The 24,209-nt window shown below is 35.5% G+C and overlaps 1 protein-coding gene across 1 annotated transcript; it reads left to right on the top strand.

Annotated features, from left to right (window-relative positions):
• Window positions 1–29: 29 nt before the first annotated feature.
• On the top strand, window positions 30–24,135 carry LOC106176041 (cell adhesion molecule DSCAM; the record flags this gene model as incomplete). The annotated part of the gene is made up of 38 exons (XM_087017087.1): window positions 30–261; window positions 612–893; window positions 1,144–1,413; window positions 1,709–2,005; window positions 2,274–2,384; window positions 2,666–2,827; window positions 3,192–3,346; window positions 3,676–3,802; window positions 3,981–4,100; window positions 4,446–4,640; window positions 5,047–5,194; window positions 5,502–5,650; window positions 5,831–5,962; window positions 6,296–6,463; window positions 6,832–6,902; window positions 7,234–7,471; window positions 7,797–7,943; window positions 8,259–8,414; window positions 8,783–8,922; window positions 10,419–10,575; window positions 10,953–11,067; window positions 11,347–11,504; window positions 11,787–11,804; window positions 13,075–13,173; window positions 13,797–13,929; window positions 14,269–14,497; window positions 14,707–14,827; window positions 15,230–15,271; window positions 16,059–16,220; window positions 16,534–16,776; window positions 17,119–17,300; window positions 17,607–17,718; window positions 18,098–18,265; window positions 18,599–18,865; window positions 19,167–19,323; window positions 19,523–19,680; window positions 19,903–20,044; window positions 20,387–24,135. Coding segments are annotated over 38 exons (6,078 nt in total), but the record flags the coding sequence as incomplete, so codon positions are not given.
• Between the last annotated feature and the right edge of the window lie 74 nt (window positions 24,136–24,209).

Below are 24,209 nucleotides of genomic sequence, written 5' to 3'. Positions count from 1 at the left end.
TGCTCTACATGAACACAGCAGCATGACACACAATCTACATATTGTATGACAAAAAATCTTCAACACTTTTCACTTTCGTTTTCATACCTCTCATATCTACTTTCGTTTTAGACGACAGATACAGTATCCTTCCCTCTGGTGAACTCCACATACGCAATTTTCGAGACGAAGACACACAGTCAACATATAGATGTATAACAAACAACGTCTTGACTGGAGACCAAAAAGCCAGTTTACCCGCCTCCCTCAACGTCATATCAGGTAAGAACAAAATGCTCCACCCAGATAGTAAGACGGCATTGATACAAGCATTGGGTCCAGTATTGGCTTGGTTGGGTGGCCAACTTTGGCTCGGCGTCGACAGGCCAACCTTCCAAGTTCGGTGCCGTTGAAAAGCCAAAATGCCAACCGCGCCAATGTCATATGAGCAGTGTATACTTCAGGCTTCAGTAATATACGGCAAGCACTCAAGGTGCCGGTTATGCTTCATTTATATATTTCATTTCATAAAATATCACCAGATTATACACTTTGCTTGTCATTTTAAATGATCCACTGTATGGGCACTATTGTAATTCAATTTGCAATTAACTTTTGAACCATTTCTACAGCAATCATCAACAGTCCTCCACAAATACAAGACACAGTATCTCAAATCAAACTACAAGAAGGTCACACCGTAGAGCTACCCTGCACAGCGACTGGATACCCCCTGCCGCGATATTCATGGACAAAAGATGGCACTGCAGTCGTCACGGACCAAAGCAAGGTGTTCCAGAGAGGAGGGAATCTTGTGATACGAAACGTAGTCACCAGCGACTCAGGGACGTATATTTGTACGGCATCCAATACGCTCGGCTCTAAAACGGCAGCTACGCAACTTACAATATCGGGTAAGAAGTTTTTGGGTAGCCTCTCTTTATATAACAAGACTAATTAAGTGTGGACCTGCACTGCAACAGCGTCTAACGTCAACGGTACTAAAGTAAACTGAAACTGGCAAATATTTGAAAAATTGGACATTTTCTCATCAGTTAATAACAAACCATCAGGATTTCTAATGCTTTCCATCAATATTCTTACCTAAAATCTGTTTTACCCCAAAAATATAATGATCAATAAATCAAAATACCTTCCTTGTAGCTCCATTATCAGTTAGCGTCACTCCAACACGGCAAACCATAGACGGCGGTGACCCGGCGTCTCTTAACTGTTCTATTCATGGCTACCCTGTCTCCTCCGTCACGTGGTTTAAGGATGGCCGCCTTCTTACGGCAGACGACCACGTGTCATTTGAAAATGACCGCGTGCTGCGATTGGCCAGTGTCCAGAGGATGGATAAGGGGATGTACCAGTGCGTGGCGTCCAATGAGGAGGACAATGCACAGGGGTCGGCACAGCTGGACTTGGGAGGTAGGAAGGTTTTTGAAGGATAAGTGTTTAGGGCCTATGAGCTTTAAAATTGTTAGATGGGCAATATGTTAATACTCTTCATACAAAGTCGTCAGAATGCGAAAATGAAATCTGTAGAGTTGGCCTACGTTGTTCGCGCTTTCTACAAGTATTAACTTTTGAAGGACTAATTAAACAGGTAAACTAATAAAATCAGTGTTCATCTTGCAATTCTTCGGTAAATTACTTTGTGGAATTAGTGCTCAAAAACAGATTTCATGATTTTATTTTTGAAATACATTTTTCTTTATCTTAGCCGCCAAGCCTTTGTTTCACGGAGTGTTTCAAGAGCAGTACATGCAGCAGCACACGTCAATATCTCTTAAATGCATTGCATCCGGGAACCCTATCCCAAATGTCACGTGGACACTGGATGCGGGAGAGATCCCCAAGAACGGCAGATTCCGCATGGGCTATTACGTCACACCACAAGGTGACGTCATTAGTCACGTGAACATTACTGACCTCAGAGTTGAAGATGGTGGATTATATCGTTGCTTTGCCGAAAACAAAGTCGGTAGTCTGGCCCATCAAAATCGACTCAATATTTATGGTAAGTTTGTTTTATTGTAATTACTTTTTTATATCATTATTATATATTACCTAGAATTTGTCTCATCTTGTTTCTTAGCTGGTATTGATTGTATTGGTTCATATCTGTTGCCCTTTTAAAAACGAGTGAAATGTAATTTACGAGCAAGCACATGTTCTCTCTCTTACTGTGCCTAAATTCTGACATAAGGTTTGGTAATTAATAATGTTCTGTTTTTGTATAGAGGTGCAATAGTTGAACCCTAACTTATGCTTCACTTTTTAATCAGGAGTGCCTTACATACGACCCATGAAGAATGTGAGCGCTGTAGCCAATGATAAACTTGTGATACCTTGTTATGCATCGGGATTTCCTCTACAGAGTATAGAGTGGTCCAAAGGTAAGGTATTAAATCTTTAAGATTTTCAACTTGTGGCGAGTTTTCTGAATGTATTCATTGTACATTGAAAACTTCAATTTTAGATTTTCAGATATTAATTGAGTTTGATCTCTCTCTCTCTCTCTCTCTCTCACACACACACACACACACACTTGTGTTTTGATTTATTCAAGTACTAGACAAAAATAAAATGAAGTAATAATAGCAATATACACTGTGCCAGCCAGGCTGAGTCTTTTGTATGGAAACCATGGTGACTTAGGCATGTGATGCTATTTCAGGCGGTCACACCCTGCCTATTAACCACCGTCAAGCAGTGTCCACGGCAGGAGTACTCACCGTTGAGAACGTGCAGAAGTCGTATGATGAAGGTGCCTACGTATGCACTGCTTCAAACAACAAGGGACAAATTGCAAGCAGAAGTGTGCATGTGCAAGTCATGGGTAAGTTGGTGTTCCATTTGAAAGTTTTTCTGTTGTGGTCACCTTACTTGTGAAGTATTTTCCTTATAATGATCCACACTTCCAACAGAAGGACTGAACATATTTTTTTGTTGGAGTCTAATGTTATAATACTAATTTTAAAGTGAACCCTCATAATGAATTTATTTTTAAAATTTTTATTATGTTGGATTTGTTAAGGGAGTTTCAACTGTCTTTTTCTTTCCATTTCCTTTGCATGGCCATCCAGAACAGACATACGAAAGATAACTATTGAAATTGCTCAGGAATTTCAAACAACTCCATGGTTGCAGTATTTTACTCCTTTTAATCTGTCTTAGAGTTTAATTTTTTAAATATTTTTCAGAACCTCCCAGAATCGACAGATTCAATTTCCCAAAAAGAAAGGAGGGTGACCGTGTGTCGGTCTCCTGTATGGTCAGTTCTGGAGATACCCCAATAACACTGAGCTGGCTCAAGGATGGTCAAGCCATTCCACTTGACCTGGGGATCACTGTCCAGGTAAGTTAAATGCCCCAAAAGAACTGTATATTTAAAACTAAGGCAATATTCAAATTAAGTTGTAAATTTAAAAAAATATATTTCTTTGTCCAAATTTTTTTCAAAATCTTTTTCTCTCACAATAATTAAATTTCCAACACAACCACTCACAGCATTTTTGAATGATCTTTGCTGTGTCTAACAAGACCTGCTCACTCAAGTGACAAAGTAAGTTTAGGAATTGTAAATAAATGTCAAATACCATCATTCAATATTTTTTCTAATTGGATTTTATCATTGATCAGTTTTCCTAAATGCAATCCTTATGATGACTTTATTCATTATTCCAGAGGCTAGGTCCATACATGAGCACCTTGATGATAGGAGATGTGACCCCTCAACACAATGGCAACTACACCTGTATAGCTCAAAACAGTGCTGCCATGGTGAACTACACTGCTGAACTGCATGTAGATGGTAACCACACATCTCTCCCTCTCTCTCCTTTAAGTGTGTGCCTTTATATACATATGTTGCATATTTACAGTAAATTTTTAAAATCACCTTTTTCCTATGCTTCTAGCAAAGAATTTCACAACATACCTTGACTTGTTTTATTTGAATTACAAATAACTATAATTGGTATTGTTTTCAGTGCCTCCTCGCTGGGTTGTGGAGCCTTCCAATTCTTTTGTGGTCCTCAGTCAGACTGTGCTGCTTCACTGTCAGAGCACAGGTACCCCAGAACCCACCGTCATGTGGAAGAAGGCCAAAGGTAGGTGATATATAGTCATGATCATTTTAATTTACTAAAGACATACTATACTCATAAGACATTTGAATAGCAAAAAATAATAATAATAATAATAATAATAAATAAATAAAAATAAAATAATAATTAAATGAAATAAATAAATGAATAACTCCTGGAAATTTCAGAATTGTCCTTTTTCTCGTAGGTGACATGGTTAAATTGTTTCCACTTTATTAAAAATCTTGTATTTGACTTCGATATTTTATAGCTAACAAACAAACAAACAAGAAAAAGGGTAAAAAGAAGATGTTGGGAATTTAAGCAAATTTTCCTTTTTATCTGTTCACACTTGAAATTTTTCTACAGGTGAAAACCCTGGCAACTACCAGGTGATGGACTTCTCTGAAACCGCGCCCAATGGCCGCCCCCACCGCCACCTCTTCTCCAACGGCACCCTGGTCATCAACCAGGCCAGAGAGGAGGATCATGGGTATTATCTCTGTCATGCCAGTAATGGAATCGGGACGGGTCTAAGCAAAGTGGTATTCCTGAATGTACACAGTAAGTGGGGCTTTTAAAAATTTTTAAATCTTGAATATCATAATGGTAATTAGTCTGAAATTTGAGAATCCTTTTTTTCCCCAATATTTTATTTTTTTAAAGATTTTTCATTTTTGGTTATACTTTCAAAACTAAAGATGCTGACAAAATATTGTTGTGGGAAATATGATAACATTTCCATGATAAAATTTGTTAACTAAAATATATATTTAATTTGTGTATTTAGTCCTACAGCAAAGTAGGCATTCCTGATATCAGATTTAAAACTCTGAAGGGAGTATATATTACAAATATAATGTGACATATATCTAGATGCATTTTCAATAATTCTCCATCATTTTTATCAATATACTGTATTTTCTACCTTTACATTAAAAACTGATCTCTGTCCCAATTCCCATTCCAGTACCAGCCAGATTTGATGAGAACAAGAGGAACCACTCTGTCCTGAAGGGGGCCAGTATTAACATCAGCTGTGATGCTATTGGAGACATGCCCATGTCCCTTGGCTGGAGTTTTAACGGCGAACAGCTGAACTGGCAGAATAATCAGAGGTGTGCTATATTGGTGGATCCATGATTTGGCTGGGAGGGGAGCAGGAGTTAAAAAATATATAATATAATATAATGGAAGAGGAGGGAAATTTTACTGTAATATTGAAGGCCTGGGGATATAAAAATTGCTTGGTTTTGAGTTTTGTTTATTAAAAGGACTATCTCCATATCCAAAGATTGTGTTGGAAATTAAATAATTGTAAGTACTAAAAATTGGATGGTTGTAGGGGTAAAAGCTGAGCTTCTGGTTTGTTCATTGAGTTTTGCATATTTTAATAAATGTTTTTCTTCTCTTTCATCTTTACAGGCTTGCCGTGATACTACACAACACAGATAGAGGGCGCACCACCAAGTTGACCATCAACCCTGCAGTGAGAGAAGATTCTGGTTTTTATGTCTGCATCGCCAAAAATGCCTTTGGGGATGATACGTTACTGATTGAACTTACAGTGTTAGGTAATTAGGCACCAATGACCGACTTATCTTATTCAGATAACTAAAAGAGAAGAGAAATCGAAAGGTTTCTCTAGGGCAGAATATACGTACACACCTCTTGCAGATTAGAAAAAGGTTGACTTATCTTCAGTGTAAATCCACCTTAAAGAGAACCAATTTATGCTTATATTTGATTTCCAGAAAAACCTGAGCCTCCAGTGGATGTTGAAGTGGGGGAGAAGTGGAGCCGCTCTGTCAGTATATCTTGGAGGGCCCCTTTTAATGGCAACAGTCTTCTCCTCAACTATGTGATACAGTACAAAAATTTTACAGGTAAGGCTTAGAAATAAGATTTGATGGTAAATTCAGTAAAATAAATGTTTTAATATGTCAGTGTTTTAAAGCTTATCCTCAGAAATCCTCCTTGAGAGATTTTTGGCCATCACAACTAGGAACATAACTTCTACAATTAGGAATTATGTGATTATTAGTTTTATTACTTTGAAATATGTTATAGTTATGACAGTTAAGTTTTCAAGTATTTTAAGGATTTGTTTGGACACTTGACATTTTTTTTTAAACAGTAACCTAACCATACTGCAAATCAATACAATTGTTCATGTAAAAGATTAACCTCAACTGTTAATTTTTTTTTATTTTCCTCAGATGTGTGGTCTCCCAATACCAAGAACTTGACCACTTTACCTAATGTTACCGTGGCAACACTCCATGGTCTCCACCCTGCCTATAACTACAGTGTCCGCATGCTCGCGGTTAACAAACTGGGAGAGGGTCTACCAAGTGACGTTGTGAATTTTACAACTCGAGAGGAGGGTAAGAATTTTAAAGATGATACTTATTCTACCACGTATTGTAAATGTATCATTTCAAAATTTACTAATTATGGTATGGGTATAAACTCTGACTAGAAAGATGATGACAAAAATGTATTACTGAATTGCTTTGAAGTTCTTTTGGTGTTGATTTTATTCTTTATTCTTAGAATTATGATATGGTGCACTGCGTGACCAAAGAAAAAAGCATTGTTTCTTGAAAAGGCAAATAATATATACACGAAAAAAGGCATGGAATTCTCTTAAATTACTGTGAAATTTGTTAAAGATGAAATAGTAATATTTCATTTTCTTCACCTATAATGTGTAATGTGCAAATGATTCCAATTCCAAATGATTCTGTTCCAGCCCCGTCAGGTCCTCCCACTGACATACAGCTGAAAGCTACAGGTTCACAGTCTCTGGAAGTGACATGGCAGGTGAGATATCTTTGATTTTCATAAAGTGGCTTCAAGTTTTTACACATGAAATTAATACTGTTTATCTTTGAATGCATGTTATATTGTTATATATTTCTTTTGTTATACATTTCTAAGGTACACAAAAGATGCTTTCCTTTTATTTTTAAGTAGAACATTGAGCATATCATCCAAACTGCATTTTTGGCAGTTGGTACAATTTAAAATTACAAATATGTCTCACTGCAATATCTCACTGTTATTTGTATTACTTGTCTTTTTTTTTCTACAAAAAAAATCCTCTTGTCCTTGCATTACGTATTGGTACAGTACTGTGATACTCACTTTCCAGCCTCCACTCCCAGAGCACCAAAATGGCGTCATCCAGGGCTACTACGTTGGCTACAAAATCTATAACAGCAGTACACCTTATATCTACATCACAAGACAAAACAGTCAGGGTTTCACCCGGCACTACTCCATAACCAACTTGGAGAAGTTTACCAAGTATGCGCTCCACATCCAGGCATTTAATTCTGAGGGGGCAGGGCCTAAGTCACCTGACAGTGTTGTCATGACACTAGAGGATGGTGAGTTAATTGCGATTTGCTGCTCACTGTTTAGTGGGCAGGGCCATAGAAAGAGATACTACTGTGATGATGTTATAAAATTGTAAGACATAAGTTTATGGTAATGTGTTACATCAAGACAATTACTTCTATGTACATGTTCAGGTGTTGTCGGCAGCAGAATTGATATAAAGCTCTTATCAAGATTTTCATGTTTTTTTCTCTATAGGTACTCCCTTTAAAAAGACAGAACAAGATTGAAGTATTTTCTAATGAGACAAGTTTTCCCCAAAATTTGATAAAAAATAAATTTCATCCATTCACACATTCTTCTGTTCACTCCCAGTGCCCAGCCGACCACCCCAGAGTGTCCAGGCCACACCCCTGAGTTCTGTCAGCATTCGGGTTCTGTGGGCACCACCCCCCTTCTACACCCTCAATGGTGTGCTGCTGGGGTTCAAAGTGCTCTACAAGCCTGTCACCCCTGATGAAGGTAGGCCACTCCTGTTGTAGTATTTGGGTAAAGTTGGGAAAACTTTGTGGTCCATGGTGTTGTTGATGTTGCTTTGCGAGGTTGGGTGCCAGACAAGTAAACTGATTATATTTTCTGTACCAAGGGAGAATCCCTGCTGAGATAGATCCTACTAGTAAACAGCCTTTATGGCATCAAGATCATTTTATTTTATAATTTTAGATTTTTTTTTTTACTAAATTAACATGTTTTAGCTGGACACTATATTTTTGTGGCTATTCTTATGTCATCTGTCACACTCAGACACTTAGAAGAACTACTTCCCTGTTATTTCAGATGAAAGTGATGCCCAGGTGATTACCACTAAGAACATCAATGCAGACATCCACGGCTTGGAGAAGTTCACCAACTACAGTCTGCAGGTGCTGGCCTACACTAGAATGGGGGAGGGGGTCCGCAGTGCCCCCATCTATGTCAGGACTGAACAGGATGGTATGTTAATTATCACCTCTGTGTGTGTGTGTGTGTGTGTGTGTGTGTGTGTGTGTGAGAGAGAGAGAGAGAGAGAGAGAGAGTGGCAGGGAGAAAGAGAGAGGGAGATATGTGTCTTGGTGTATACCAGTACTCAAACCTGGTTAAGATTACCTTTTATGTACAATATTTGATAGGCCTTTTTATCTTTATACGAGTATGAGTTTATGTCTATGAAGAACTAGAAAAATAAGTTGATTTTATCCATTGCTTTTTGAATACACTATTTGACCATTTGGATTAGGGAATTTCATAACAAATTTGACTTCTTATAACCAATGAACAACATAATCCCATAAACTAATGACATTTTTTAATTTTGTATTCAGAACCTGGTCAGCCAGCAGATGTGAAAGCTCTTGCCATGAATGAGAGCAGCATACTCATCACATGGAAAAAGCCTCTGAGACCAAATGGAATAATACAGAAATATATTATCTACTTCAAGCACAATGATGCCACGGGAAAGGTAAGCCCTGTCAAAAATGTATATGCTCATCTTCACTTTTATAGAAAAGCCTAAGCGTGGATACTAAATGCATGTATGACTTAGAAAAGAAGTGAATCTTTCCTGAAATACACTTTATTTTATATTATAAATGAGTTATACATTGACGTATATTTTACGTATATAGATATTACTTACCTACGTAGTTAACGCTATTCGTGACTAGGGTCAAATAAGGCAGACAAAAGAAACCTCCAATTTTCTCTCTCTTGAGCTTCTTTGCCTATGGTGTTCCAGTCTAGCCCTGACGTCTTCACTTCTGCATTTGCTGGTTCCCTTCCCCGTTCTCCTGGACCTGCATGTTTTTCTCCTTCAAAATGGTGCCCATTTTACAGCCAGTCTAAATTGAAAATAAGCTGAATAAATTATTATTATTATTACTTGTAGTCAGACAGGTAAGAGAGGGAATGCTGACAGGTTGTACTGTATTCTTTATTCTTTTCTGAATCAACAAACAACCGTGAAACTATAAGGAAAACAAATAACAAATAAATAAATGATAAATATCTCATGAAACAATCTCATTAAGCCAAATTTACATGTTATTATACAATTTCCAAACACTGTTTATTAAAGGCAGTCAATTCCTCATTAACACAATTAAAGTACTTTTTTATCATTTTATAAATTTGACAGCTTGTTTTTGATAACACATCCAGTTAGCTCTCCTCACGACTCACACCATTAGGAATATGAATATCCAACAAAGCAATTATACATTTTCATAACATAAACTTACCATTAACTCCGTACTTCTTTAATAAGTTGGCTATGTACACTCAGTCTCATTCACTTTAAGTGTTAAAACCTAAATAAAATTAAGTGCAATAAAAATGGAGGCTGTTGAATAAACCACGTTTCCCTCACATATGATATTGCTAACACTATTGTAACACTATTGAGTATTGTGAGACCAAACACTAACAGTACATTCTCTAATTTTAAACATACACCTACAATGTAACAATAAAGTGTGAATAACATTACTTTTAAACAATAACATAAATGTCATATGCTTACTTTTTTTTACTATCTTCTAAGGTCTCCTAAGCTAAGGTCCTGCCTGTCTCACCACTTTCAAATGTCTGCCAAAATGAAAAGGCTAGCAGGTCAGGTGGACTACTTCTCACTTATGCAAATCAAAAGTGGAGAGACTGAGATTGTGGTAGTTGTGCTTCCAGTACTGCTGGTGCAATCATTGCACCTACATAATTACTTTGCATATATTTCTCCAGGAGATCTTGGACCGTGTGGAGGTCCCTCCCAGTCAGTCTATGGTGTTCCAGGCTAGCCCTGTCGTCTTCATGTCTGCCTTGATGGTTCTCCTCTTCCACATTTTCTCTTTCCACTGGTGCTGCCCCTTTTACAGCCTGTCTACATATATATTACATTATTATTATTATTGTTATTATTATTATTATTATAATTATTATTATTATTTTTTTTTTTTTCTCCAGGAGATCCTGGACCGTGTGGAAGTCCCTCCCAGCCAGCTTAGCTACAGTGTCACTGGTCTGGTACAGAACAGAATGTACACCTTCCAAGTCTCTGCCGCCACCATTGTAGGGGAGGGGGAGAGGACCAGGGAGGTCTCCCAGACCCCAGTAGAAAGAGGTGAGAGAGAGAGAGAGAGAGAGAGAGAGAGAGAGAGAGAGAGAGAGAGGGGGGGGGGTAAGTGAAAGAGAGAGAGAGAGATACCATATGATGACCATTGGAGTAGTGAGAAAGTTGTATGGCAAGCAACACTTGTATATATTACAAGGGCAATTTTTGGGAGACAATTGTTTCTATCACATATATACAAGATTATTTATGTTCTAATATATAAGGGTTACAGCCTCAGAAAATTAAAACTTGTCCAGTTGAGGATTGAATGTAACTATATCATTTTTCTTCTCTGCTAGCCAAGAAAATTTTTGTAAAATCCTTTTTGATGCAGAATTTATATTTTACAATATTCTACATTTTCATGTGTGTTTCAATCTTTCCAGTGGCTGCCCGTGTGGCCAGTTTTTCAGCCAGAGTTTTGACTCCTTGGAAAGAGAATGTGATGCTCCCTTGTTTGACTGTGGGTGACCCCATACCTTCCATTCAGTGGAGGAAAAGGTTTGCAGTCTCATAATGTTTTCATCATTTTTTGTCATGTTTTTCCTTTTTACAGTGTGAATTTATTCATTATCAATTTGTATTTACTAAATACAAAAAATACCTTGATTTATCTTTATCATTTTAAGTTAATAGTTGAAATTTTTATCAATTCCAAAACTATGTTTGAAAATACACCTTTCCAATTTATTTATCAATTTAGTTCTACATGTGTGTTCTTATTCCATAACATTTTCATTTGTTATGATTGATTGATTTAATAATTCATGTGACCCACAGAGGCGTGTCTCTAACTCCTGACAACTCACATGTGAAGATCCTGGAGAACGGCACGCTGGAAATCGTGGACGTGCAAGGCGTAGACGCCGCTAACTACACATGCCAGGCTGTGAACCAGTATGGTACGGACGAGATCACGATATCTCTAATTGTGCAGGGTAAGTATTTCAATCAAGCTCCCTTGCTTACATTTTTTTTTTTAATTTGGGGCCAAAATGAAATTCTTTCTACTAAGTATCTAATGAAATGATAAGTTTGTAATTGTTATTCAGAACATTATTGGAAATGCCTCATTTTTTCAACATTGTATGAGTGAGTTTGTAGCATCATGAAGTGAGCGTGAAAATGTGCTCCTAATTCATGTAACAAAAATTTACATATTTGAATAAATTTTATAGAGTATGAAATGTTAAGACATATGGTTTTGTTTCCAATATCAGTCAATCGTGACATAAGGAGTAAGTATATCTCAGAGATTTTGATCCTTTACAAACAACACCATGATCCAGTTTTCAGATCCAATCTTTACCACTGTGACAGTTTACAGTAGTGATTATAGTTATATGATTTTTTTTTAGTCAGCTCCTGGTGTGATTACCTAGGGACATTCACTTGAGGATAAAATAAAACAGATTCAGGGACTGTAATTCTCTGGTTGTGATCTTTTCAGATCTAACTTAAAAGGGAATGAATTGACTCTTGAACAGACAAACAAAAAATTTATTTTAGTGAAACAGCCTAAAACCATGGCAACATGCTGAATGTACCAGAATCTGTTTTATTTATAATGCCTTACTGGATGCCTCATTTAATTCCAATTTGACTGTTTTTTTACTTGGTGAGACTTCCTCTGGATCATTAAATTTAGGTTTAGAGGCAGCCTATCAAAAATGGAAATACAAGATATTAGTGATTTGTATTCCTTAGTAATTTGCATGTGCTTTGTGCAGTCATGTGATCGTGGTGGAGTTTTAAAGTTACGTGGCCATTTGTACTTAACATTTTGTGTAAAAAATGATGAAATAATTCTGAATGATTTTGCTAATCATCTTGTTACGTGGTTGTGGTGTATTATAAGCAATTTTGGTGATTTTATGAATTACTAGAAAGTGTGACTATTTTTTTTTTTTGAAAAATATGAATGTATAAAATGCTCAGAATGATATTATTTGTTTTATCATACAGTTATAGAAACACCCAATATTTTTAAGTTTTGTTTTAGAAAAAATTTGTGATTGTGAAATTATTCTGCACTAACAATATGTTTACACTGTATTATTGTGTATTTTTTCAGTTAAGTTTCTTTTAATGTGACACATGTACAATTATTTTTTTTTTATTTTTGAAATGATAAGGGGGCATTTAAGGAAACATCACATTGAGCTTATAGAATTTTTAAGTGTCACTGGCTTTCTTGTATTCAGTCTTCACTTTATAAAGTTATTTTTTGTTTTGGCTCTAATTGAAAATTTGCCTTTTGAAATAAATAAAGACATTTTTCTAGATAACTTACAGGTCAACATTGCAGCATATACATACATATATATACCTATGCTAAAATGTATTTGTTTACAATTAACATTATTTATTTATGTTGTACAGAGTAAATTGTCTTTCAACTAGTCCACTCACTTTCTTTTTAATCCAGGCTCAAATAAAAACTGTCTGATCATTTTTAAAAAACTTCTCCTTTTTATAAATAACCTAACCTTTTCTTTACATTTGCAGCACCCCCCAGGGCCCCTACAATATCAGTTGCCGTGACAACAGAGAAGTCAGTCCAGGTGAACTGGCGCTCTGGCAGCAATGGCGGCAGCACAATAACAGGTGGGAGATGATGAGTGAAAATAAAAATGAACACAATAAGGAAGATGGTCCAGTTATACATGTACATGGTCAAAACTGAATAGATGTACAGTTAGCTGTAAACTATACAGAAACTTTATTTTAACCATGTTTCACACGTAGTACGTATAACCGCAGAAATTTTGGTCAGTGGATTTTATTATTTTTTAAATAATTTTTTAGTAATTAGTTAATTATTCTGTGAAAAAAGATTGTAGAATAATGTGAGAAACACGGCAGAACAATGATTAACAAAGTTATTGATTATATATTTGGCAACCAAATTGTCTTACTTTTTGTAGAAATTCACATAAAGTTCTTAAAGTGGGTAATCAGGTTATTTAAGAATTATGTAATTACACTATCCGAATATTTGTGCTTTTGATTTAGAGCTCACTTCTATTAAGTATGACGTGTCTTTTGGCTCTTTTCCAAAAAAGTTTGTTTTTTTGTTTTAATTTCTTTAGAGATTATTACAGAGGGAAGCCATCTAAGCAAGCTGCCATTTTGTTGGTAAAATAGAAGTTGTCATATTTCTGTAAGTTGTTTACAGTGTATTTATTATGAAATATAGATCTCATATGAAGAGTTGTTATCCCTTTAAGGGTTCATCTTGATGTACAAGGCTGACCACGAGGACTGGACTGAAGTGACCACAAGACCACAGAACAGGACATACACGGCACAGAACTTAAAGTGTGGCACGCAGTACAGATTTAAGATGAAAGCTAGAAACAGGTTGGTTGAGACACCAGTGTTTGTGGAATTAACCATATGATCATTTCAACTGTTATTGTTACAGTTTAAGGCAGGAATCCTGTTACTGTGATACATTTGTGCAGTCCACATGTTTTTACTTACACCTAAGACAAATGATAAAGTATGACTGATAAATGAAGAAAGGGATATGAAGATATAAAAAATACTGTTTATATGCTGTCAAATTTAAAGATAAAAACAATTTGTTTACAGAAGAAGAAAAGTAAGTTTGACAACACTGTTTAGACAACCTTTGACATTTTGAAATAAACTGTTCCACAATCTCTTATTTCACTGTTCCCTTCGTCTTATTTCCAGTATTGGCCTGGGAGACCTAAGCAACATCATCACCACAAAAACCAATGGTTCTGCCCCCATCATGCCACCACAGAGTATGCTACTGGAGCATATTAACTCTACTTTTATCACACTGAATTTAAACTCCTGGCAGACAGACAAGTGCCCCATCACCTCCTTTACGGTCAAGTATCAGGTGTGGGGTGATAGTAACTGGGCCACAATACCAGTGACCAGGAGTGACCTTGAGGTTGGTGACCTTGACCTGTAACCTTTGACCTCTGATATCTTTCTTTTTTGGAATATTTGTTTTTATTCTGAACAATCAAAATATTCTCTGACTCTCTCTCTCTCTCTTAACACAACAATTTCTTGTCTTTTTAACGAGACAGACATTATCATATTTCAGTTACTTTATTGGACATCCCATATTATTTTGTTGATTATTTCTGTCCCCAGGAGAGCCACCTAGTGGAAGATCTACACCCTGCCACATGGTACATCATGAAGGTCATAGCTAACAGTGATGCTGGTTCCACAGAATCTGTCCTGAAGTTTGCTACTCTGACTTATACTGGAGGTAAGTTGATATATTTTAGTACTGTTTAAGGTGTGGCAAATATGTCTTCATATTGATTTCCTTGTGTGAATGAATTATGGGGAATTACGGGTTTTCCTGGATTGGTATACATATTGTTGACATGGGATTGTTACCTATTTAGTCTTGTTGTCAGGTGTGGTCAGATGTAAATGTATCATGTTATTCTTTGTGACGTGTGTCATGTTGTGGTGTGTACTTTTTTGTCTCAATCTGTTAATTTTTTACCTTGATCTTCATCATAATTTTCATTATTATTATTATTATTATTGTATTTTACAGTCTTTGTTGTACAGTGTACAGGTGCTGTTAAATGATGTCTCATCTTTTTGTATTCATGTTGTCAAAGCTGTTAACGTAATGTTTCTGATGTTGTTGTTGTAGAAAAACTCCCTGACTCTCTTCCTATGGATTTTTCACTGTCAAGTGAGTTCCTTAATCAGATTTTATTGACAAATTGCATGCATCTCAATGTGTCCATGGAATGGCAAACTTTTATTGTTTCTCGTTGATATTTATCTTTTATATATGGGTTGCAGTCTTTTAGAACTTGACTGGAATGAATCAGAATGAACCTGATATGTAATTTAACATCTTTATTTTAGATACCCTGTATATGTGTATGTGTCTGAAAAAGGAAACAAGTTCTGTAGATCATAGTTAGAACTTATTTGATTTATTTGATGAGAATGTTTCACTTCAGAAGGGCATGCTTTTAGATCTGGGCCTTGAAATCTGACACAGTGGTACACATAATACACAATAATACACCTCCCTAGTACAGAATGTATATACTAATGTACAAACATTCATTTGCATGTAAACCAGCCCATAGGTTTTGATTTGCACATTAGTTTTTATCTTTTTTTATTTCATTCTTTTTGCGTATAAGATCTAGATGAATGTTAGTACAAAATAACCATTGCATGGAATGTACATAGAATCACTAGGTGAAAGTAACCAGTTTGCCTTGGAATGAAATCCTTCTTTATTTCAGTGAAACAGATATGTTTTTTATATTATTGAAATCAAGATTGTAACAATTTTGGAAAATGTTTAAGCCAGATTAAATTATAATCCTCAGGTCGGATATTTAGTTGCAAGTTATAAGGGGTATATATTGTGACATTGTTACATTCAAACACTTTTAACAATGCAACATTTTCATTTATTTATTTATAAATTTATTTATTTATTAAAATTGTGATCTCAGGTACCATCACCCCTATAATGATTACCCACAAGTATGAGCCAGAGTTCTACCAAAAGATTCACGTCATGGTGCCACTGAGCTTAGCTCTCGTCCTCGTCATTACCATATCTCTGGGTACTGCTCTGTACTGCAAGAGACGCCATGAGGCTATGAGATGGAAAGGTAGGGAAGGCTAAGTAAACTATAAATTATCTTATAAACAAGCAATTTTTTACTTATTTTTTTCCTTTTTGTTTGAAGAGGACAAAACGTCAAGTGAAAGTTATCTTTCACAAGGGCCTCTGAAGGTTATTATATTGGATATTATTGGATAAAAACTTTACAATTAAAGTAAAATTAAAACTCGCTGAAGGTTAATATATTAGATATTTTGAGATAAAAGCTTTAGAATTAAAGTAAAATTAAAAACAAAATTTAAAAAAACATTGTCAGCATTTTTCTTCCTTTTAACTGGCTTTGATCTTTGTTATAACAGAAGCCAAGTCAAATTTGAGAAGGGACATAACAGCTGAAACATCTCTAATGACCGACCTTGACAAACGTTTCGATAAAGATTCTGACAGCTCCAACTCCTTGGGGTATACCCCAGAGCCAGTACACCTGAGAAATGTCAATCTTCTCATCATGGACCAATCAAATGAGGAGTTGCCGGGGCCAAACACAGATTGGACTAATCAGGAGAATGCTCAGAATGCACAGCAGGAAATGGCTGGTTCAGGTAGTAAGGAGTTATCATTATTTTTATTTATTTTATTATTTTTATTTTTTTTTATGGAATAGCCATAACATGTTATATTTTTAGAAAATGTGCTTTTGCTTAATTTGACTCTCTTTACTTAAATATTTTGAGAACCATAATTGATATACCTAAGATGCCTTTAATTATGCATGTCAACATAATCAAATGATCAGGCTTCATACTTATTGATTAAAATGAATATGAAATTAAGTGTGGTAAAAGTGAGAAAAATGTGTAAAATTAGCTGTCAGTGTTTTTGAATTTGCATTTTTAAACCCTATTTACATTTTTTAACTAAAATAAAGATTTGATTTTTGACAGTTGACTCAGATGGTTTTATCAACCCGTACGCCACTTTCTGCTACCCAAAACCAGGAGGACCTACGCCACCATTACAACCAATCAGGACTCCACTGCTCCAGACTTTTACAAAACACAAACACACTCCACAGCATGGCTCACAGGATCTCGTTGCGTTAGAGAAGACGGAGGCTCAGAGAAAGGTGAGTCACATTTCGGTTGGGAAGAACAGACAGCCATGTTGTATGTTGGGGGGCGGGGAGGGGGGGGGTGGAAGTAAGGTTCACAAGACTTCATTGTGTTTGCAAAATCAGAGGTAAAGAAGCATGCTAGTTTGTGATCAGCAATGCAGTAGTGAAGACAGGTTGTGTGGAAGAAGAAGGGAATAAAAACCAATTTATTGATGAAATCATTTGAAAATTTCATCTCTTTAGGTTAATTTGTACATATTAAAACTGGGCTCTGTATGCTGTTTATAACTTTTTCATGTTGTTATCATTTATCACTAGTTTGCGGAGAAGTTTCCATTTGCGCTGCCCCCACCTCCGCCTCCCATCAGCACTGCCACAGCTAACGTACTACCAGAAGTTAATTTGCTGAGTCATCCTAAATACAGGCAAGGTAAGCAAATTGAAATAATTTATCAAAAATAGATATTAACTATGCATTTGAAATTTCGGCCTATGAAAATATTTTAATCTATGATAATGTTTTTTGTAAAAAAAGATCAAATATTTCGCATCTGGCTTATAGTGATCAATATACTATGTTATATTGAATAAAGTTTTATTGCTTTCATTAAAAAATGATATTCCCTTACGGTCTGTTTGAAAATGAATAAATTGATTACATAAAGGATACAAGCCACAAGTGTTATACTAAAATGCCATGTTGCAGTGATCTTAAAAGCTGCAATTTGCTGCATTCTTCTTTTTAAAGAATCTGTTTTGATTGAATTAACTTTGTTCTATACATTTTCCTAATTTTTTTTCTCGCTCAGCTACAGGAGTGGGTCTTAGTCCACGAAAGTTTGCCAGCGCAGACGCCATACATGCCTTGTTTACGGGGAGAAATGGTAAACCAGGGCCACCGCCCCACCACCATCAGACGTATAGCATCCCTTCCAACTCTAGACCGCCATCACAAATGTCGTCAATTTGTGAAAAAGGTATGAAGGAAAATCAAAAGTTTTTTACTTAATTGTAGACTGATACTAATCTACCATTATCTCAAAGTGTAATACTAGTATGTGAACACTATGATATACCTCAAGTCTTTGCATAAAAAAACAATTTTCTGTTTTAGAGGTTTCAGTTATGCAGTTTACATTATTAGGAATGTGGAGTTTTATAGTCTGCTTAATTCTCTCATATTATTTCTCATTTTCATGCATGCAACTTCTTAAATGTATTATAATTTTTGACCAAAAAATAAAGATAAGTATTTGAATTTATTTCTTGTATTATGCATAATGATAAATTTCAACTATTACGGATTTCAGCTGGGCAAAGAAACAGTGCCATATCCAGCGTCACCACAGTATCCTCCAACCATGATGAGTTGATGCTAGCATTCCACAACGGTTTCCCGAGCACAGTGACTCCTCCAGACTCTGAAAACCAGAAAGAGGACAGCATCGGCACCCCCCAGCCCACTGATAATAGTTCAGACACCACGGTGACTGAGCCGGGCATACGGCAGTTTACGCAGTCGCCACCGAGGCCAGACGAGCGTAGACAAGCAGCTTGTGAAGTGCCTTTGTATGAACGTGAGTGTAAAAGTTGTTAAAAAATGTTTATTTATTTATTTATTTGGGATCTACTAGTACATACAGGCTATTTTAAAAGGAAAATCAGAATCCAGATGACCAAAATTCCAAGCAACATCAATGGTGAAATGTTAACTTCATCTTGAAAAATACCATGCTTGTATCAGTTAATTGTATATCTAAAGATGTATGTTTAGATTTTGGGTGATGATGTACATTTAATATACCATAATGTCAAGACTTGCTGTAAAGGTACAATTATGAATGTCATCACTCTAATCATGTGTTATTCTGCCCACAGAAAACAGAGTGCGGAGGCCTTCCCAATTGGACCTCTCTAGTGACACAACCGACTACGACCCTCTACCACGGCGTAAAAAGAGTCCTCACAGACGTCGTAGGAGTAGGGGTCACGTGCTGAGTAAAAAAGTCATGCGACAACCAAGAGGAGCCCCAGTGTAAGTTTATATTGAAATTGCAGTGCTTTTCGAACAATGCCAACTTTTGAGAAGGTATCATTTAGTATGCTGTCAGTTGTTTTTGTTATGTCACTCTTCCTGTATATTTGAGACTGTGCCACTGTAACATCAAAAGAAACCTGCTTATCACGTGTGGATATCCACCTTATGACATTTGATATACATCTATCTTCTTTAGGCCTATTCGCCCTAGCAGTACAAGTACTACAAACAGTGAGGAAATAACTTATGCCTTCGATGATAGAGGGCACCACAGGCCTTCCAGCCCTTCAGAGGGATATCTTTCCTACCCCTACACAGAATCTGAGTCAAACCCTTACTATGTTCGAAGGAGAAGTAAGTTGTGTAACGTTGTAATCATATTATGTGTGTGTATGTGACTGTGCACATGCGTTCTAATTATGGTGCATGCAAATTGTCTTCTAATAATACATAAATAGAAAGCAATCATATATAAAGCACCCTGAAAATATTTAAGTCAAGAATTTTTTTTGCAGTTTAGTCACATAACAAAAGTTAATCTTTTTACCATTACCATTTTTTACCATTATTTTGAAGGTCGGCGTTACACCCCAGTTGCCAAGTATGAGGTGACACCAGACACACCAGGGACAGACGAGAACCGCCCCCTGATGATGTCATTGGCCAAACCTGCCCTGGCCAGCCCTCAGGAGGAGGAGGAAGTAGGGTTGATTGACAGGTAAGATGGGAAGAGATTGACAGGTGAGATACGTAGAGGACAGGGGTAGGTGTGTCTGGAATGGGAAGATAAAACATGGAGCATTAAGATAATGACCCAATTAACAGGTCAACTGGAATTGATTGACAAGTAATTCATAAAATTTTGTAAAAGATGAAGTGGATGTGTTACTGAAGACATTTATATAACCATCTTTTCCTTTTAAAATTATTAATTGTTTCTGTACAAGGAAAATAAAAGTTTTTTCCCCCCTTTAAGTAGGACTTCTATATTAATGATTCCATACTAGTTTATTAATATATTGTGCCACAATAAAAAAAATTGAATGAATTCTTGTTTTAGAATCTACCGCACTGTTAGCAACAGTGACCTTTCTGGTAGCCTCCTGGTGGATGTCCCTGATAGCCAAGACAAGCACTATATCCAAGGATACACGGAAGATTTTACTGTAGTTTAATACCTGAAAACAGTGCATAGCAACTATAACTAAGAACACACAAGCTTTATGCCTAGCAACCTATAGTATCCACGGATACAAAATAATGTCACAGTGGTTGGTTATTATTGTGGTTTGATAGAAAGCAAAGAATTCCTGTTCTGGTTGTTTGAGGCCTTAGAACAGTTGCCAAGTAACAGTGTCTATTAACAGACTAGATCCACTGAAGATACTAGAACCAAGAAACAGTTAATCCAATTTACTTCTCAGTTTCAAAACTAAGATACAACTTAGGTATTGGGACATGAATGGCAATCTTACATTCAGACAACTGGCAGTCTGTTGAATCTGATTCTTGTGGAAAGAAATACGTTCTGAGTAATTATATTTGCAGCATGTGCCCATTACTTTTCCAGTTCTAGGAGAAGATTGTGGCTGTTTAGAAGTTTCAGAAAGCTGATATAGTAGACAACAATCTGCTTGACTGCCTTAGCTTCTCGACTGAAACTGATGAGATGTTAAATTTGCATGTGATTATTTCCACAGCATTCAGTGCCAGATGTTTAAATCCACTTCCTAATTTCCTCATTGTGGCAAAACATGCCTAACACTTTCCAATGTAGAGATATACAAATGGGATTTAAGGTCTTAAAGGAAGGATAAGTCAACACATGAAGACATGGAGCCAGTAGCTAGATTTATCAAGGAAGTTCCTGTATCACAAGAGATTCAGAAAAAAATGACAAAATGACTTTTCTATTGGCCAAATTCAAATGGAATGTGCACTGCTAGAAGTCTTGTGCTCCTCAAAAACCTGAACAGTTTTTTAGTCAGAGTTGTATTGTATGCTACCATAAAAGACAGTATTACTGACTATATAGCTACATACCAAAGACTGAACGGGGGATTCTCCAAAAGGATTTGAAAATGGAGAAGAGTCACTGGGCAGCAGTTCTTCGTGTTACTTGGGAGAGTTTTCTGGATTCGCACAAAAAGAAGTTTCGCTTTCATACAGCTGGCCACATTTACACATTGTAAAGGTTAAGGTTGTTGGTGAAGGACAAGGTTATTTTTGAAGGCCAACTTAATTGTTGAAGATGGAGGGCGAATCTGTGCAAAAGATAGTTTGGCACAATGACATTGGAGACTAAGGTGACACATGAAATGCCAAAGAAGCTTCTAGTGCCTAGTACCTGTTTTTGGATATATCAAAGCTATATATGGTAAATAATTTTCGTATATGTTATGAATTTGCAAAAATTGATGTTTGCATTTCTGAATACAGATTGTAAAAATTGTAGCCATGGAAATGATGATATAGCAGCTGCAACATGCTTTCTTGGAAGAGGTTGTAAAATCCAGTTTCAATTACGTAGAAGAAATAAATGGAGTGTTTTACTGTATTCCAAAGTGCATGAGGAAAAGACAATTCATGGACATATACAGCATTGTAATTCTTTTTTTAACTGCACATTTCATGATTCTGATGCTGCCACATTGAAAGTGTAAATTTCCCAGGATTTATTCATATTTAAAGGAAAAGTGTCTCCAAAAATTACTCCGATGTTTAAATATCATTAATCATAATTAAGTGCAATATTTTTTTCTTCATAAATTTTATTTGATTTGTGCTATTACAAATATTTATATGATAATTCATGTGAACTTTTTGGTGGCCATTCTTTGGTATATACTGAATATTATGGCTCGCTGCTTTACATCCTTATGTATTATAAATGTATGTTAATTTATTTATTTATTAAGATTCATTGCATGTTTGGTAAGAACCAAGGCCAATGGAGTGCTATGCCTAACACATTTTACATGTTAGTCTTAATGGTTGCTATTATTGTGCAATGATATTAATTTTTTTGCCCCTGTACATTTTTAAGAGGTAATGCATCAAAATAATTTTGCTTTCAAGATTAGTGCAATCCATATTATTATATTGATATAAATCCAAAGGTGTCATCATAACTGACACTGACTTTTTTTTTACAAGTTTTGCTTATTTTTTACCAGTCAGAACAGTGGACATATTTTATTTTGTTTTCTTTGTAATTTATAAGATTTTGCCCAATCTCTGAACAGTTTGATATCAGTATTAAGGTTGTGCAATACAGTTTTTGCTGACAAGATGGTGCGAAGCAGGGTACGATCATTACACATTTGACAATCTTACTTGTCGTTGTCAAGGCAACCTATATTAAGTCAGCCAGTACTCATTTGTTTATGTCTTTTTTGAATTTCAGAATTACATTTATTGCAAATTCAAGCAGTGGTTTTGGTTGATGGAATATATACGGTATATTAATTTATTCTTTTTTTAGTTTGGGTTAATGCATTGACCAAACAAATATATTTTTTATCCTCAGATTTCAGTTTACTATAATTTTCATTTGAGGAATATTTTCTTTTTATTTCATTTTAAAAGTCATAATTGAATAAGAGAAATGCAAATGCTGGGCAATTGCAATCAGTGTAGATAAAAATTCTGCTCTTTGCTGTACATGCATTTTTGTTATGTTTCCAAGGTAGGTCAGATACATGTTAGTGTGAGAATTGTACTAAATCAAGTGAAAGTTATTACAGTAAACTTACAAACAAAGTTTGGAATTTATTTTTAATCTTATGAAAGTGTGTTGGGATTGGTTAGCATTATGACTCAAATATGCATTGTTGTGAAAATTCGAGCACCTGTATTAAAAAAAAAATCACAGGGGCTTTTAATACCAAAAACAGAATGAACAATATATTCAAAAATGTATTCAGGGAGTGTGTTTTAATACACCTTTTGATTCATAGAAAGTCAGAGTGGTGGACATCAAAAATAAACTAGACATTAAAGGTGACACATGTACAGACAATAAACAAAGACATTTCAAGAAAAAGAATTTAATAAAATAGAAATGATGTCTTTGAAGTTTGGGTGGTGGGCCAAATTGTGGTGTGCATGTTATTTTAAAAATGCAGTCAAAATTGGTTGCAATAGTCAAGAAGCATTGGATCTCCAACAGAAACTTGATTTGGACTATATGTGAATTTGTTTTGTGAAAGAAGTGCTTAATTTTGATGCATATTTAATTTTGTTGATACACCTACATGTATTGAACAAGTGTGCTTGGTTGTTTAATTTACTATGCTTGTGCAATACAGTTCACCCTTATTGGGATTATCATTATTATTTATTCAGTGTGTATATACTTTAAAATTGACAGTGCAATCATATTTTGCAGTTTAATTTCAGTTTTGATAAATTAAACCCTTTAAATGAATATTTTGACTTTTTCAAAATCTGCAGTTATTTAAAACATGCAATGCTCAAATGTTAAATTGTCTGCATACTATATTGCTTGTAGATAGAGTAATTTTTGTATGTTTTTGAAGAAATACATTCTTTTTACTCTAGTATGTAGTTTATCAGATTGTAAAATGTACAGAAGATATATCCAGTTTCTTTGAAACAGAGAAGCTTTTTAAGGTGACCAATGAGGCATCATTTCTTTTTTGCTACGTATACAGTCAGATAAGTTGTCATTTTTGTCTGATGTCAAAGTGGCTTAAAGCTTTGTATTGTCATTTTAATCAGTTTTTCAGAATTGAAAATAAAATATGGCTATAAATAATAATAAAGATGATTCAGTCAGGTATGAAATGGTTAGTTATAACCTTGATATATGCTGTATTTTAAATATTTGTCATCCAACTTCCCACTTTCTAACTGATTCA

This window comes from Lingula anatina, chromosome 7 (assembly GCF_051362555.1).
Source record: "Lingula anatina isolate TDL-2025a chromosome 7, LinAna3.0, whole genome shotgun sequence".
Lineage (NCBI taxonomy): Eukaryota > Metazoa > Brachiopoda > Lingulata > Lingulida > Lingulidae > Lingula > Lingula anatina.
The sequence above is the reverse complement of the archived record's forward strand: the minus strand, read 5'-3'. Positions and strand labels throughout refer to the sequence as shown.